The sequence below is a fragment of the Mobula birostris genome, chromosome 3, assembly GCF_030028105.1.
Source record: "Mobula birostris isolate sMobBir1 chromosome 3, sMobBir1.hap1, whole genome shotgun sequence".
Classification (NCBI taxonomy): Eukaryota; Metazoa; Chordata; class Chondrichthyes; order Myliobatiformes; family Myliobatidae; genus Mobula; species Mobula birostris.
Window position 1 is genome coordinate 7,906,766 of NC_092372.1, and position 16,499 is coordinate 7,923,264.

General features: G+C 42.5%; 1 protein-coding gene across 2 annotated transcripts in view; it reads right to left on the minus strand.

The window, feature by feature from the left end:
- Positions 1-3,106: 3,106 nt before the first annotated feature.
- cfap53 (cilia and flagella associated protein 53) overlaps positions 3,107-16,499 on the minus strand; it is a 41,329-nt gene continuing 27,936 nt past the window's right edge. For both annotated transcript variants that reach the window (XM_072252192.1, XM_072252191.1), the window contains 3 exons: positions 13,697-13,913; positions 8,754-8,856; positions 3,107-3,507 (listed from right to left, as the gene is read on the minus strand). In XM_072252192.1, coding sequence (XP_072108293.1) covers positions 3,282-3,507; positions 8,754-8,856; positions 13,697-13,913 — 546 coding nt within the window. In that variant the 3' untranslated portion in view covers positions 3,107-3,281. The remainder of the gene's footprint in view (positions 3,508-8,753; positions 8,857-13,696; positions 13,914-16,499) is intronic.

Here is a 16,499-nt window from a genome sequence, read left to right on the forward strand (position 1 = left end):
CAGAGAAGGGAAAAGGATGTTAAAAAAAAACAAAGGGGGCATTTGTAGTTATGAGAAGTGATTGAATGATGCTAATTATGAATACAGGAGATTCTACTCACATCATTCTACAAATGCACAGTAACGAGCATCCTAACATGGTACAGAAACTGCATAGCAGCAGACAGAACTAGTCAAAACTGCCCAGTGTATCACTGGCACCAGCCTCCCCACCGTCAAGAACATATATACAGAAAGGTGCTGGAAAAGGACCATAACATCATGAAGGATCCCATCCATCCTGCTCATGGACTGTTTGCCCCACTCCATCAGAGAGGAGACTACACCAGGACCACCAGACAATGACAGTCACTTTCCTAAAGCAGTAAGGCTGATCAACATCTCCACTCACTAACCCACCCCTTCACACCCCCAACCACCACTACTTTATCATTTCCTGTCAGTCACCTTACATACAGACACTCCTGTGCCTAGCATCACTTGGATAATCAATCTATATATATAAACTATACTACGTATTTATATTTATTATGATTTTTTTATTATTGAGTTCTTTCTCGGTGTATTTTTTTATGCTGAATCAGATTCAGAGTAATAATTATTTCATTCTCCTTTACACCTGTGCACTGGAAATGACATGAAACAATCTTGAATCTTGAGCAAAACACACAAAATGCTGGAGGAACTCAGAAGGTCAGGCAGCATCTATGGAAATGAATAAACAGTTGAAGTTTTGGGTCTTAGCCTGTTTATTCCTTTCCATCGACACTGCCTGACCTGCTAAGTTTCTCCAGTATTTTGTGTATGTTGCTCTGGATTTCCAGCTTTTTTAGAATCTCCTGTGTTTATGGTCTTAGCCCTAGAATGGAATTAACATCTTCCTTCTCACTGAACTGCTTCCACAACCTATGGAGTCACTTTCAAGGACTCTTGAAAAAGTAAATTTATTATCAAAGTACATATATGTCACCATATACAATCCTGAGATCCATTTTCTCGATAAATACAATAACCATAATGGAATCAATCAAAGACCACACCAACGGGGTAGACAACCACTGTGCAAAATACATCAAACTGTGCAAATACAAAAAGAAAAATAACAATAATAAATAAATAAGCAATAGATATCTTGAACATCAGCTGAAGGGTGCTTGAAAATGAGTCCATAGGTTGAGGGAACACTTCAGAGATGGTGTGAGTGAAGTTGAGTAAAGTTATCCCCATTGGTTCAAAGGCCTGATGGTTGAGGGGTAGTAACTGTTCCTGACCTGGTGGTGTGAGTCCTGAGGCTCATATACCTTCTTCCCGGAGGCAGCAGCCAAAAGAAAGTATGTCCTAGGTGGTGCGGGGCCGGGGGGTGGTGGGGGGGGGGACCCTGATGATGGACCCGAACACCCAGGTCATCTCATGTTCTTTGTATTTATTGCTTACTTGTTTATTATTATTATTTTGCTCTTTTTTGTTGTTTCTTTGAATTTACTATGAATGTCTGCAAGAAGATGAATCTCAGGGTTGTATATGGTGATGTATATGTGCTTTGATAATAAATTTACTTTGAAATTGAGGAGGAGTTCATTTACTGATCAATAGCAAACCAACAGATACACTGCTTGGATTTGGCAAGGATTACTCATTTCCGAACCTTGGTTAAAATATGGACAAAAGATTTAAGTTTCAGAAATGTGGTATAAATGCCTATCTTTGACACTGATGTAGTACCTAACCAAGGGAGGCACCAATGAATCTTGTAGAACCGCACTCAATGGTCATCAATGATAAACACTCCAATGGCTGGCCTCAAGCCTTGAGAAAGAAGGCAATGGTTGTTATACTAACTTCTTGATTAGAAATGGTGCCACAGGTAATGGGGAGAAGACAGGAGAATGGGATTGAGAAGGATAACAAACCAGCCACGACGGAATGGCGGAGCAGACTCAATGGCCTGGATGGCTGAATTTTGTTCCTATGCCTCATGGTCATAAAGTCTATTTCCTGCCCAATTTTGGAAATTAATAGATCAGGCTGAAACTCCTGGAGGGGTTTTGAAGCAGATTCTGGTGACCTGCTTTCTTTGGGGCATCAATAAAAATTGGAAAGGCTCAAAGTGAACATGTCAAATTTCTTTAGCCTCCTGTGGAAGGAGAAGCGATTCTATTGATGTTGCGGAATACATCACTTGGTACAAAAGGGAAAGAGGCAAGTACGCAATGTTGGGACTCTTTAAGGTGATGATGCGGGTCAGGTAGAAGGAACTTTTCTGACTGTGTTTGGATAGGTAGGAAGTTAAGCAAGTGAGATTGAAGATGGGTTAGGAATTCACTGTGATGTGTTGGCACTGGTGGTTATTCATCATGTCCAATGATGACAGGGAACCTTTGTGGGAGAGATTTTAAAGTGGAGATGTTGTTGTACTGGGGTAGTTCCACTCTCTAGACCTCAGAAGTCCGGGTCCAGTGGTACAATAAAGCACTACAACTGGAGTCTTCCTTGGTTGCAGTGGATGACCATGACTTCTCTGTGCCATATCATGCCCTTTGCTCTCCACGGAGCATTGCAGAACTGCCTTCCTGGCCATTGGATCTCACTGTAGATCTAATCCGTCCAGTCCACCAGAGCTGACTTTGCAAAATTGGACTGGCATGTCCCTATCACACTAGGGTATGAGGCTCGCTGACTACCCTCACCTGGTTTAGCTATCTGTCGAAGCGACGTACCGGGATGTGGCCACTGTCTCATGCAAACAGTTACTTGGAGCCACAACTAAGAGCTGAGTGTGTGGTGGGGCCCACAAGTGGAGTGAGCTGCCCCAGATAGACAAAAGAAGCCCTTCTACTAGACATGCTAAACTCCCTGGATTCCCCATACACCTCACTACATGGCACTACATGCAACAAAAATCAACAACATTCAACAACTTTTTTTTATGTATTAAAAAGATTCGGAGGATAGAAGAGAATGATGTAATGTGATTGCTAATATTGGATGAAATTGAGAACTCTGTGAGGACAAAATGTGTGTCGTTATACTGTAGGTGGTAATCTAAAAAATACTTATCCAGTGTGAAAGGAAACATGAACTAAAGAATGCACAACTTTTTGGTTCAATATTTTAATTAGTAAAGTTATAATCAAACTAGTAAAGTTACACAGAAACATGTAACACATTCTAGGCACCATTATTAAATACTTTACACAATTTAAAAAAAAGTTCTTCTAAGAATTAAATACCATTCAAATACCCTTATAAATCAAATGAAACCATGGCATCCATCCATAAATCTAACACACTTCACTACAATGCTTTCTCCTCCATGGGTGAATTTGCTCAGTGTCAGTAAGGGGTTTGGAAAGAGCTGCCTGAAGTTTCTTCTGGTAGGCTACCTCTTCCAGTTTTGCTGCCTCGGTTTCCCGCTGTCTCTCTGCTTTCTCCCTCTCGCGCTGTTCCTTTTGGTAGTTGATCTGAGTCAAGAGGTCCTGCTGATTGGCTTTCCGTTCTTGTTTCGCCCTGCAGTCAAAGAATGATATTCATTCAGATTTATCAAATGTACGTCGATTGCATGTCTTGTGAGGAGATATTGAGTCATAGAGTACTACAGCACAGAAACAGGCCCTTTGGTCCATCCGCTCCATGCCGAGCTACTAATCGACCATCCAGCTGCACTTGGACCATAACCCTCCATACACCTCCCATCTAGGTATGTATCCAAACTTCTCTTAAACATTGAAATCGACCCCACATCTACCAGTTCTGCTGGCAGCTTGTCACACACTCTTACCAAATTCTGAGTGAAGAATTTCCCCCTCATGTTCCCCTTAAATATTTCACCTTTCACCCTTAACCTATGACCTCTACTATTCTCACCCAACCTCAGTGGAAAAAGCCTGCTTGTATTTACCCTATCTAAATCCCTCATAATTTTATCTTTATCAAATCTCTCCTCATTCTCCTAGGCTCTAGGGAATAAAGGCCTAACCTATTCAATTTTTCCTGATAACTCAGATCTTCCAGACCTGGCAACATCTTGTAAATTTTCTCTGCATTCTTGTAAACTTATTTACATCTTTCCCGTGTGTAGGTGACCAGAACTGCACACAGCACTCCAAATTAAGCCTCATCAATATCTTATACAACTTCAACATAACGTCACTGGGTTTCTCCATCCTGGGAGGACCTAGCAGGAAGGGGACCTGAATACATCTGAGGATAAACGGGGGAGGGTTCGGAGCTGGGGCCCCACAAACACCAACATCGTGTTGTTAAATGTGATGGGATGTCCCACTGTAACCTATGAAACCTGCTACACTATCCACACCACCAGCAACCTTCGTGTCATCTGATAATGAATGATTACAATCATTAACTACAAGACTTCCAGGAATGTTTATTATACCAGTATGAAGGCTAAGGCACAGAGCTCAGAAATTAGAATTCATGTAGAGTACAGAAACTCCCATTCCTCAGGTGTCTTTTTAAAGACCAGTGGATCCTCTTCTTTTCTACCAAAATAAATAAGAGTAATCCAAATTTTAGGGACCTGATGCAATCTGATGCATTATTTCAGTAGAACCTCTCTACCAATTTCAGAAAAAGTTTGTAAATTTTAAATAATTACAGCATTGAAAGTTGCTGTGAATAGTGCAGTGAAATTTCACCTTCTAATAATCATTTGGCACCATCTGTTGGTCATTCCAACACACTGCACCCAATTCCCTTTCATTAAAGAGGCATCCTCAGAATGCACGGCACTTCTCTCAAGCATTAATTTTATTAGCCATATACATTAATCTGTATTAGGAATTTGATGTCGTTTGTTGGTCAAGGCATGGCATGCAACGCAACAGCTGTTGAATAATTGTCTAGAGAGCACAGACTCAGAATACAAAGGTATCCCTCTGGAAGAGAGTTGAAGAGAAATTTTTTCAGCCAGAGGGTGAATCTGTGGAATTTATTTCCACAGATGGCTGTGGAGGGCAAGTCATTTAGTATATTTAAAGCAGAGGTTGATAGGTTCCTGATTAGTAAGGGTGTCAAAGGTGAAAGGGAGAAGGCAAGAGAATGGGGTTAAGAGGAATAATAAATCAGCCATAATGAAATGGTGGAGCAGACTCGATGGGCCAAACAGGCTAATTCTGCTCCTATGTCTTATAGTCTTACATAAAGACTAAACAATTATGTAAAAATAAAGTACAGATATGGAATAAAATGTGCATAAATACCAGTGTATATTTACAATGTAGACAGTATTATAACGGTAGTTTAAAGTGTTTACAGTACAGTGCAGTGACAGGGGTAATCGATGATAGAGGGTGGTAAGGAGGGTGTCTAATTAGAATGGTTGATCAGAGTGAGGGAAGACTGAACTTTTAAGATGGTGTGAAGTTTGTGTTTTAATAGTCCTATTGCACTTTCCAGAAGGCTGGGTGGCTGCCTCCTTATCTTGCTTTATCGACAGATTGCGTCTCACAACTGTGCACTTTCTCTTCCACCTTCACCTGTAAAATATTTTCACTGCAGCACAGAATCTGCTATCAGTGCAGTGACCAGAATGCCCACAGTCATCGAGCTGAAGTCTAACGATCGGTTTGTAAAGTTGTAGCACAACATCACTGCTGATGTCCTGACTGATGAAGGTCAGAATCAGAAACCTACATCCTTTTGACCTCATTATAGAAACATAGAAAACCTACAGCACAACACAGGCTCTTCGGCCCACAAAGTTGTGCTAAACATGTCCCTACCTTAGAAATTACGAGGCTTACCTCAAGCCCTGTATTTTCCTAAGCTCCATGTACCTATCCAAAAGTCTCTTAAAAGATGAGAGGCATTGATTGTGTGGGTAGTCAGAGGCTTTTTTTCCAGTGCTGAAATGGTTGCCACAAGAGGACACAGGGTTTAAGGTGCTGGGGAGTAGGTACAGAGGAGATGTCAGGGGTAAGTTTTTCACTCAGAGAGTGATGAGTGTGTGGGATGGGCTGCCGGCAATGGTGGAAAAGGTAAAGGGCTGGAGAGAAGAGAAGACCATAGAAAAATGGAAGTGAGGAGGTGCATTAGGGGGAGGTAATAGGCAGGTTAGAAGAGGTAAGAGGCCAGAGTGTGGAATAGAAGAAGAAGGAACTTTTTTTTTAAACAGAACGAGAAATTGATAGTCATGCCATCGGGTTGGGGACTACCCAGACAGAATATGAAGTGTTGCTCCTCTGCCATGAGGGTGGCCTCATCATGGCACAGGATGAGGTCATGGACTGACACGTTGCAGTGGGAATGAGAATCAGAATTAAAATGTTTTGGGGCTGAGTAACACACACAAAATGCTGGAGGAACTCAGCAAGTCATGCAGCATCTATGGAGGGGAATAAACAGTCGACACTTTGGGCGGAGACCCTTCATAAGGACTGGAAAGGAACGGGGCAGAAGCCAGAATAAGAAGGTGGGGAAAGGGAAGAAATACAAGCTAGCAGGAGATAGGTGAGACCAGATGAGGGGAAAGGAGGGTGAGTGAGGAGACTGAAGTAAAAAGCTGGAAGGGGATAGGTTGAAAAGGTAAAGGGCTGAGGAAGGAGGAACCTGATAGGGTTAGAGTAGAGTGGTAGATTAGCAGGCTTACATGTGACAGGGTGGGTAGAGGTACAGTCAAGGGCCAGTAGGTTTGTAAAATATATCAGTGGATAGTCTGTCTCCATTGTCCTCTCTTATTAGATTTCTTCTTCTTTAGCCCTTTATCGTTTCCTTTTGTCCCCTCCCAGCTTCATCTCCTCTCCCTCACCGATGCTTCCCCTCACCTGGTACTTCTGCCTCTCCCACCTTCTTATTCTGGCTTCTGCCCTCATGCTATCTATTCCTCAGGAAGGGTCTCGGCATTCCCCTCCATAGATGTTGCCTTATCTTCTGAGTGTAATTGAGGAACAAGTCCAAATTTTACAAGTTGGGTTAATCAGTGACAACACAATGAGAAAACTTCAGGAACATAGAACAGTATAGCCCAGGAACAGGCCCTTCAGCCCACAGTGTTGTGCTGAACTAATTAAATTAGTAATTATGTGGCCGACTAGACTAATGCCTTCTGCCTACACAATGTTTATATCCTTCCATTTCCCTCACATTCATGTACCTATCAAAATCTCTTGAAAGTCCCCGATGTATCTGCCTCTACCACCATCCCAGGCCATACATTCCAGGCACCAACCACTCTCTGTGTAAAAAACTTGTCCCTTTCATCTCCTTTGAAATGACTCCCTTTCACCTTAAATGCATGCCCTCTGATGTTAGACATTTTGACCCTCAGAAAAAGATACTGTCTTTCTACTTTACCTATGCCTCTCAATCTTATAAATCTCTCTCAGATCTCCCCTCAGCCTCTGCTGTAAAGAGAAGACATCCCAAGTCTGTCCAATCTCTTGTTGTAGCGCATGCTCTCTATCCAGTCAGTATCCTGGTAAACCTCTTCTGCACCCTCTCCAAAGCAGGTTTATATGTTTAAACAAAACATAAACGATTAGCTTTATTTCTCATATGTACATCAAACATTGAAACATATCATGAAATGTATCAAATCAAATCAATGAGAATGTGCTGGGGGGCAGCCCACAAGCTTTACCATGCTTCTGGCAACATAGCACATCCATAACTCACTAACCCTAACCAAAGGTTTTTGAAATGTGGGAGGAAAACAGTGCATCCCTGAGGAAACCCATGTGGTCGCTGGGAGAAAATACAAACTCCTTACAGACAGTGGCAGGAATTGAACCCTGATTGGTACATTGCTAGCACCATAATTGACTGCACACTACCAGTTAATTGGAATTAAGGTAGAGGCAAAGATGACCACAAGACCATTAGATTTTGGAGCTGATTTAGGCTATTCTGCTCAACAAGTCTGCTCTTACTAATGCTACAGAAATGGATTAGTAGTCTTGTAGGGAAGCAAATTCAAAGGCAAGCCAGAATCAAAGGGTCACAGGTGTTGAGTTGATTGAGAGGAACATTCCCCACCATCCAGGTCACACTCTCTTCTTGCTGTTGCCATCCAGGAGCTGCAGGAGCCTCAGGACCCACAACACCAGGTTCAGGAACAGTTACAGGATTACCCTACAACAATTAGGCTCCTGAACCAGATTCACTCACCTCAACTCTGAACTGCTTCCACAACCCAAAGTCTGACTTTTAAGGACTCTACTACTCATGTTCTTAATATTATTTATTACTTTATTATTACGACTCTTTTGTAATTGCACACTTTATCTTCTTATGCGCATCGGTTTGTCAATCTTCGTGTGTACTTTTTTCATTGACTCTATAGTGTTTCCTTTTATCTACTGTCTGCAGGAAAAAAATCTCAGAGTTGTACATGGTGATATATTTCTACATTGATAATAAACTTACTTTGAATTTGAACTTTGAATGTTCAACCCATTAAATGCAATGTAGTTCATCCATCGTGGAGATAGCAGTCACTGGAGAAAACTGGGCATCATGGTAGACAGCTATTACAGCTCGGGGGTGTCAGAGTTCAATTCTGGCATGCTCTGTAAGCAAGCTTGTATGTTCCTTCCCATGTACATGTGGGTTTCCTCCCACAGTCGAAAACATACCAGTCAGGAGATTTATTAGTTATTATAAATTATCCTGTGATTAGGCTAGGGTTAAACTGGTGGGTTGAAGTGGAGTGTGGCTCGAAGGGCCAAAAGGGGACGTATCCCTAAATAAAACAAAAACAAATAAATAAATAACATTAAAGCTAATCACACATTTACCTGACCAGTTTCTCCTCCTCCACTTGATTCTGCTCTTCCACAGACTTCTCCAGTTTTGCTCGCTCAGCTGCCAGTTGTTGTGGGGCCTTCACATTTCTCTCCACTGAAAACAGGCATCAAACATTTATTGAGAACCTCTTTCCCAGGTTGAAACTGTATCCACTGGACATTCAAAAAGGGGCAGAGAGAAGGCTGGGAGCATGAGCACCATGTATGGGAAGATCTGTAAGGTAGCTTGCTCATAGACACGATAGATTGTGCAGATGCTGGGAATCCAAAGCGACACACACAGAATGCCCCTTCATATTCCCCTCCATAGATTCGGCCTGACCAGCTGAGTTCCTCCAGTATTTTGTGTGTGTGGATTGCTCATAACTCTGTCAAGTCACATTTAAGTTTATTGTCATCTGACAGTACATATATATTACCAAATGAAACAATGTTCCTCCTGACCACGGTGCATCCACAAAACATACAGCACACACAGCACTTAAGAGAAAATATTACCATAAATAAGTTAATAAAATATAATTCAACATGGATGTAGTGCACAGCATAGGTTAGCAGTAAAGAGTACAGTAAACATTCGCTGTTTTTGTGACAAAAGCTCGGTGGTGGCAGGGTGTTCTTTAGTCTTAGAGCCAGAGGGAAGAAGCTGTTACCCAGTCTGGCAGTTCTAGTCCTGATGCTCCTCTACCTCCTTCCTGATGGTAGTGGGTCAGAGAGATTGTGGGATGGGTAGTAGGAGTCCTCAACAATGCTTCAGGCCCTTTGTCTACAACACTCCCAGTAAATGTTGCAAATGGTGCGGGGGGGGGGGGAGAGAGGGAGACTCTGATGGTCCTCTCAGCAGTTTTTACTATCCTCTGTAGGTTCTTGTGTTCTGATGCTGCGCAGACTCCATACCACACAATCTTTCAGCCAGACAGGACATTCCTGATGTCCAATTGTGAGAAGGAAAGCATAGAGGAAACTGTCAGCTCATACCAAGGTGATCAGGGCTGGAAATGCAATAAGGAATAAGGACTAGAATAATGGAATAAGGCTGTGCTCTCTTCTTGCTGCTACTATCAGGCAGGAGGTACAGGAGCCTCAGGACCCACACCACCAGGTTCAGGAACAGTTATTACCCCTCAACTATCAGGTACCTTGAACCAAGGGTCATCATCTTCTTCTCCTTCCCCTCCTTCCCCCCATCACCCCTACTGGGGCAAAGGTTGCTGACAGCAGGTTACTACAGCCCACTGTCCAGCTGACTTCAGAGTTTCTGGCAAACTCTAGCCGAGACTTCATTTGAGTATTTTTCAACAGTGGCTTTCCCTCTGCCACTCCCCCACAAAGCTGCGACTGGTAAAGCACCTAGGCAAGAGTTGTTGTATGCAGAGTCTCTCTCATCTCAGCCACAAAAGCTTGTGACTCCTCCAGAGTTGTCAGAGGTCTCTTGGTGGCCTCCCTCACAAGTCCCCTTCTTGCACGATCATTCAGTTTTGGAGGATGGCCCACCCTAGGCAGATTTACAGCTGTGCCATATTCTTTCCATTTCTTGATGATTGACAACTGTACTCCAAAGGATATTCAGTGACTTGGAAATTTTCTTGTATCCATCTCCTGACTTGTGCTATTCAATAAACTTCTGGTGGAGTTGCTTGGAGTGTTATTTTGTCTTCATTGTGAAGGTTTTGCCAGGAAACTGACTCACTAGCAGTTGGACCTTCCAGATACAGGTGTAATTTTACAACAATCGATTGAAGCACCTTGACTACACATGGTGATCTCCATTTAACTAATTATGTGATTTCTAAACCAACTGGCTGCACCAGTGATGATTTGGTGTGTCATATGAAAGCAGGTGAATACTTAGGCAATCAATTTATGTTTTGTATTTGTAATTAATTTAGATCACTTTATAAAGATCTGCTTTCACTTCGGCACGAAGGAATCTGTTTTTGTTGACCAGTGTCAAAAAGGCCAAATTAAATCCACTGTGATTCAATGTCGTAAAACAATAAACACAAAGACTTCCAAGAGGGATGAGTACTTTATGTACTATACGTACTTTGACAACAACTTCACTTTGAACTTTGAATAAGCAGGCAGAGCACATGAGAAAAGTGATTAGTGGAGGCACAATATTTAGGAGGCTCTAAATTAAAACTGGCACAACTGGAATACAAGGAAGAAACTCATAACACAAGAACAAATGAAAATTGGAGCAGGAGTCGGTCTCCTGGCCCCTCAGGCCTGCCCTACTATTCAATCAGAGTCAGAATCGAGTTTAATATCATTGGTTTTATGTCATGAAATTTGTTGTTTTGCAGCAGCAGTACATTTCAATACATAATAAAAAGAACTATAAATTAAATTAAGAAATATTTTAATAAGTTGTGCAAAAAGAGGGCAAAAAGTAATGAGGCAGTGTACATTGTCCATTCAACAATCTGATGACAAAGGAAAAGCTGTTTCTGACCACTGAGTGTGTGTATTCAGGCTCCTGTACCTCCTCCTTGATGGTAGCAATGAGAAGAGGGCATGTCCTGGGTGATGAGGGTCCTTAATGATGCATGCCCCCTTTTTTGAGGCATCGCCTTTTGAAGATGTCCTTGAGCTTAGGGAAGCTCTTGCCCATGATGGGACTGACTAAGTATGCAACTTTCTGCAGCATCTTCTGACCCTGTGCAGTGGCCTCTCCATACCAGACCGTGATGCAAACAGTTAGAATGCTCTCGACATCTCTCGTAATTTGCGAGAGTCTTTGGTGTCATACTAATATGTAACACACACGTAACCCTGGAGGAACACAGCAGGTCAGGCAGTATCTCTGGAGGAAATGTGATTGATATTTTGGGCTGAAACAGTTCATCAAATGGAATGCAGATGAGTGAATTACAGAGGTACCTAGGTGTACTTGTGCATGAATCACAAACAAATTAACAAGCAGATCAAACAAATAGTTAAGAATTCAAATGGGGCCTTGGCCTTAATAGCAAAGATTTGGTGTGGACTATTTTCTAAACAGGGAGAAAATTCAAAAATTGGAGGTGCAAAGGGACTTGGGAGTCCTCGTGCAGGATTCCCTAAAGGTTAACACGCAGGTTGAATCAGTGGTAAGGAAGGCAAATACAATGTTAACATTCATTTCAAGGGGAGTAGAATATAAGTGCAAGGATGTAATGCTGAGGCTTTATAAAACATTGGTCAGACTGCACATGGAGTATTGTGAACAGTTTTGGGCCCCTTATCTAAAGCTTTGGGCCCCTTGTGACAACAAGGTTTCACTCCCAGATGAGTTCAATGACTTTTATGCTCACTTTGACCGACAGAACATGGAGGCACCTTCATGAATTCCCTCAGCCTCTGATGACCCTGTGATTTCAGTCACTGAGGCCATCATAAGAGCATCCTTCAGGATGGCAAATCCACAGAAAGCATCTGGCTCAGGCGATGATTTGGCCACGTACTGAGACCTGTGCTGATCAAGTGGCTGGAGTTGATTACAGACATCTTCACCTCTCATTTCAGAAGACTGAGATACACACCTGCTTCAAGCGGGCTTCAGTCATACCAGTCCCCAAGAAGAACATGGTAAGCTGCCTCAATGACTGTCATCCAGTAGCATTTACATCTACTGTGATGAAGTGCTTTGAGAGGTTGGTCATGAAGCATATCAACTCCTGCCTGAGGAGTGACCTGGATCTGCTCCAATTTGCCTACCATCACAACAGGTCAAGAGCAGATGCCATTTCATTGGCTCTTCACTTAATCCTGGAACATCTGAATAGCAAAGATGCAGACATCAGGATGTTCTTCACTGACTACAATTCAGCATTCAATACTATCATTTCCTCAAAACTAATCAATAAGCTTCAGTATCTCCCTGCGCAACTAGACACTTGATTTCCTCACTTGCAGATCCTAGTCTGTACTCCCCCGATACCTCCCCTATACCTTCCTCCAATCACCTTAAAATTATGCCCCCTCATACTGGTCCTGGGAAAAAAAATCCTCTGGCTATCCACTTGATCTTGTACACCTCTGTCAGGTCACCTCTTATCCTCCTTCATTCCAAAGAGAAAAGCCCTAGCTTGCTCAACCTTTCCTCCGAAGATATGTTCTCAAATTCAGGCAGCATCCTGGTAAATTTTCTCTGCACTATCTCTAAATCTTCTACTGTCATCACCGATAATAAAATAAAATAACTACAATAACTGAGCCCAGAGCACATTCTCTCTTCCAACTCACACACTGTTTATGTTACTTGTGCACAAGGAGAACTGTGTGGCCCCTATTACGATCCTGCTCTGAAGCCAGGACAGAAAACTACTATTTTTATACAGAACCTGCTCATCAGTTACAGATATTGACCACTTGGTAAACAGTACATGTTTGAATCCCATACTTGCAAGATCAATTGCCATTCACAATACAGGTGTTAGAAGTTTAAGCTGACAACCATTGATATTTTAGAAGTTAGTAAAACAATTGCCCCTTAGTTGGGTGTATTTCTCATCCTTCAGCTATTCCAATCTCATCTGTCTCCAGTAGTCCCTATTGTATAAAGGAGTGTTTTTTGGAAGACGTTTCTGGAAAGGTCTCACTGCAGAGGCCTCACTCATCTGGCTTGAGTAACACTGCTGCAGTCACCACCCCCCACCCACCCCACCCGTCTCATCTGTAGTAAGCAGAGATGTCTCCAGTAATCTCACTTCAAAGGTCTCACTTGACTACAACTGCTCCAGGCTAACCTTGCCTTAATGCTTGCCTTACCAAAACTTCCCCATTACATCTTCCCCAATAATAAGACAACCATAATGAACACAATATTCCAAAATGTGGTCTATCCAGAGTTTTATAGAGCTGCAACATTACCTCATGACTCTTGAATTCAATATGGATTTTGGCAAAAGAATAAAAATGATTGGGAAAAAGCAAAACAAGATTCTTACATTTCTCTTGAATCTGAAGTCTGCGTGTTTCCATCACTTCCTTCTGGAGGCGGTCTTGAGCCTCTTTCTTCAAGCGCACCCGTTCTTGGCGTTTGGCCCATGTTTTCTCCATGTCCGCCTCAATGAGCCGGTTTGCTTCCTCTTCCTGACGCTTTTCATCCTCTGCCTTCTGGGCCAAGTAATTTCGGTACAGCTGCTGTTCTCGTCTTAGGTCCATCTGAGATAAACAAAATAATCAAAAATTAAAATAATCATTAAAACAAAATTAACATGGTTTTGAGCAACATTAGCTTCCTCCCTTCTGGTCACTCATGCCCCCCTAGGTCAGCAGGTCCCCTAATCAGTTGGGATTTTAATTTGTATCTCTTGATTGTGTTGAGGTCTTGGCATTACTAATTTAACCACCATTGCCAAACCACCTCTCCATGAGGAATCAGATTTGTTCTTTCTCTTTATCAACAGACTTGATGGGCCAAATGGCCTAATTCTGCATGTGTGTCTTATGGTCTTAATGATGGATGATGCTTCTTTTGAGGCTTGAAGTTCAGAGTCACTTCATCAGCAAATCCAGAGTTTGAGGCCTGGAATTTTGGGTCCCTTCATAGGCGAGTTCAGAGTTTGATGCCCAGAGTCCGTGGTTCCTTCATTGGTGAGTCTGGAGTTTGAGATCCCTTTATCAGTGAATCTGGAGTTTGAGGACTGGAGTTCAGGGTCTCTTCATCGGGAGTTTGGAGTTTGAGGCCTGGAGTTTTGAGTCCTTTTATCAGTGAATCTGGAGTTTGAGATCCCTTTATCAGTGAGTATGGAGTTTGAGGCCTGGAGTTCAGGGTCTCTTCATTGGGAATCTAGAGCTTCAGGGATGGAGTTTGGGGTCTCTTCATCGTGACTCTGGCATTCATGGTCCCTTCATCAACAAGTCTGTAGTTCAAAGCTCAGAGCTTAGGGTCGTATCAATTTTCAAGACTAGATAGTTTGATCCAAAAATTAGAGTTTGGCCTTTTACTGTGAAATCAGGAAAATAAAAGATACCCTAATTGTCTCCTAGGTCTGTTAGACTATTCAAAGTGGTCATAGCTGATTTTTGACTAAATCTACCTCTACCACCACCTCCGGCAATGCATTCTACACATGCACTGTGTAAAAAAAATCTACCTCTAAATTCATTCCTATACTTTTCTCCAATCAATTTAAAATTATGCCCCCTTGTATTAGTCATCTCCATTCTGGAAAGAAGTCGCTGGCTGTCCACTCAATCTATGACTCTTTTCATCTTGTAATCTCTATAAAGTCATCTCTCAGCCTCCTTTACTTCAAAGAAAAAAGCCTAGTTGGCTCAGGCTAGCTTCATAAGACATGGGTGGGGAGGGTGGGGAGGAGAAGATGGCGGCGCGACACAGCGCGCGCGGCCGCTCCAAAATTATATCGTATTTGTTAAGTAGGTACCGTGCACAATCCTGATTTGATGGATACAGATGTGAGAAGCATGGAGGAACATCTGGAGAAACTTCTGAAATGCCTGTTTCACTGCCGTTGCTACTGCGTGATCGAGAATCTCCAGAAGGGAAGGCCCCAAATCCTCGGCTTTGCCTATTGCCGTGGTCGAAGCGGTCGGCAGAGATGGTGCTCGGTGCTCGGTGTCGGAGGGCTGGTCGGAGGCTCGGAGTTTTCGAACAGACTCAGAGTCGGACTGTGGTCGGGTGCTTCCAGGATGCTGCATCGGCAAGTTTGCGGCGCTGGAAGCTCATGGCTAGAAGAGAGTTTCTCTTCCTTCTACCGTTTGCGTGAGATGATGGGGCTTTCGAGAGACTTTGAGACTTTTTTTTTTACCATGCCCATGGTCTGTTCTTTATCAACTTATGGTATTGCTTTGCACTGTTGTAACTATATGTTATAATGATGTGATTTTTGTCAGTTTTTTTAGTCTTGGTTTGTCTTGTGTTTCTGTGATATCATTCTGGAGGAACATTGTATCATTTCTTAATGCATGTATTACTAAATGACAATAGAAGAGGACTGTGTGTCCTCATTATCCAGGCAGCATCCTGGTAAATCTCCTCTGCACCCCCTCTAAATGTTCCACATCCCTCCTATAACTGAGGCAACCAGAACTGAAGACAATACTCCAGGAAAGATCTAACCAGGTTTATTATCACGGACATATGTCAGAGTCACAGAACACTATAGTCATAGAAACATGCCATTTGGCTCATTTAGTCTGTGCCGAACTATTAATATGCCTAGTCCATCGACCTGAATGGGACCATAGCTCTCTATACCCCACCCATCCATGTGCCTATCCAAATTTCTCCTAAATGTTGAAATCGAACCCAAATTCACCACTTCCACTGGCAGCTCATTCCACACTTGCACCTCTGACTGAAGAAGTTCCCCTCATGTTCCCCTTAACAGTTCATCATTCACCCAAGATCTATGACTTCCAGTTCTAGTCTCACCCAACCTCAGTGAAAAAAACTTGTTTGCATTACCCTATCTTTTCCCCTCATAATTTTGTACACCTCTATCAAATCTTCCCTCATTCTCCTGCACTCTAGGTTATAAAGTCCTAACCTATTCAACCTTTCCCTATAATTTGAGTCCTCGAGTGCTGGCAACATCATTGTAAATTTTCTCAGCACTCTTTCTATCTTATTGATATCTTGTATCCTGTAGGTAGGTGACTAGAACGGCACACAATACTCCAAATTCGGCCTCATCAATGTCTTAAACAACTTCAACATAACTTCCCAGCTCCTGTTCTCAATACTTTGATTTATGAAGGCTAATGTGCCAAAAACTTTCTTTA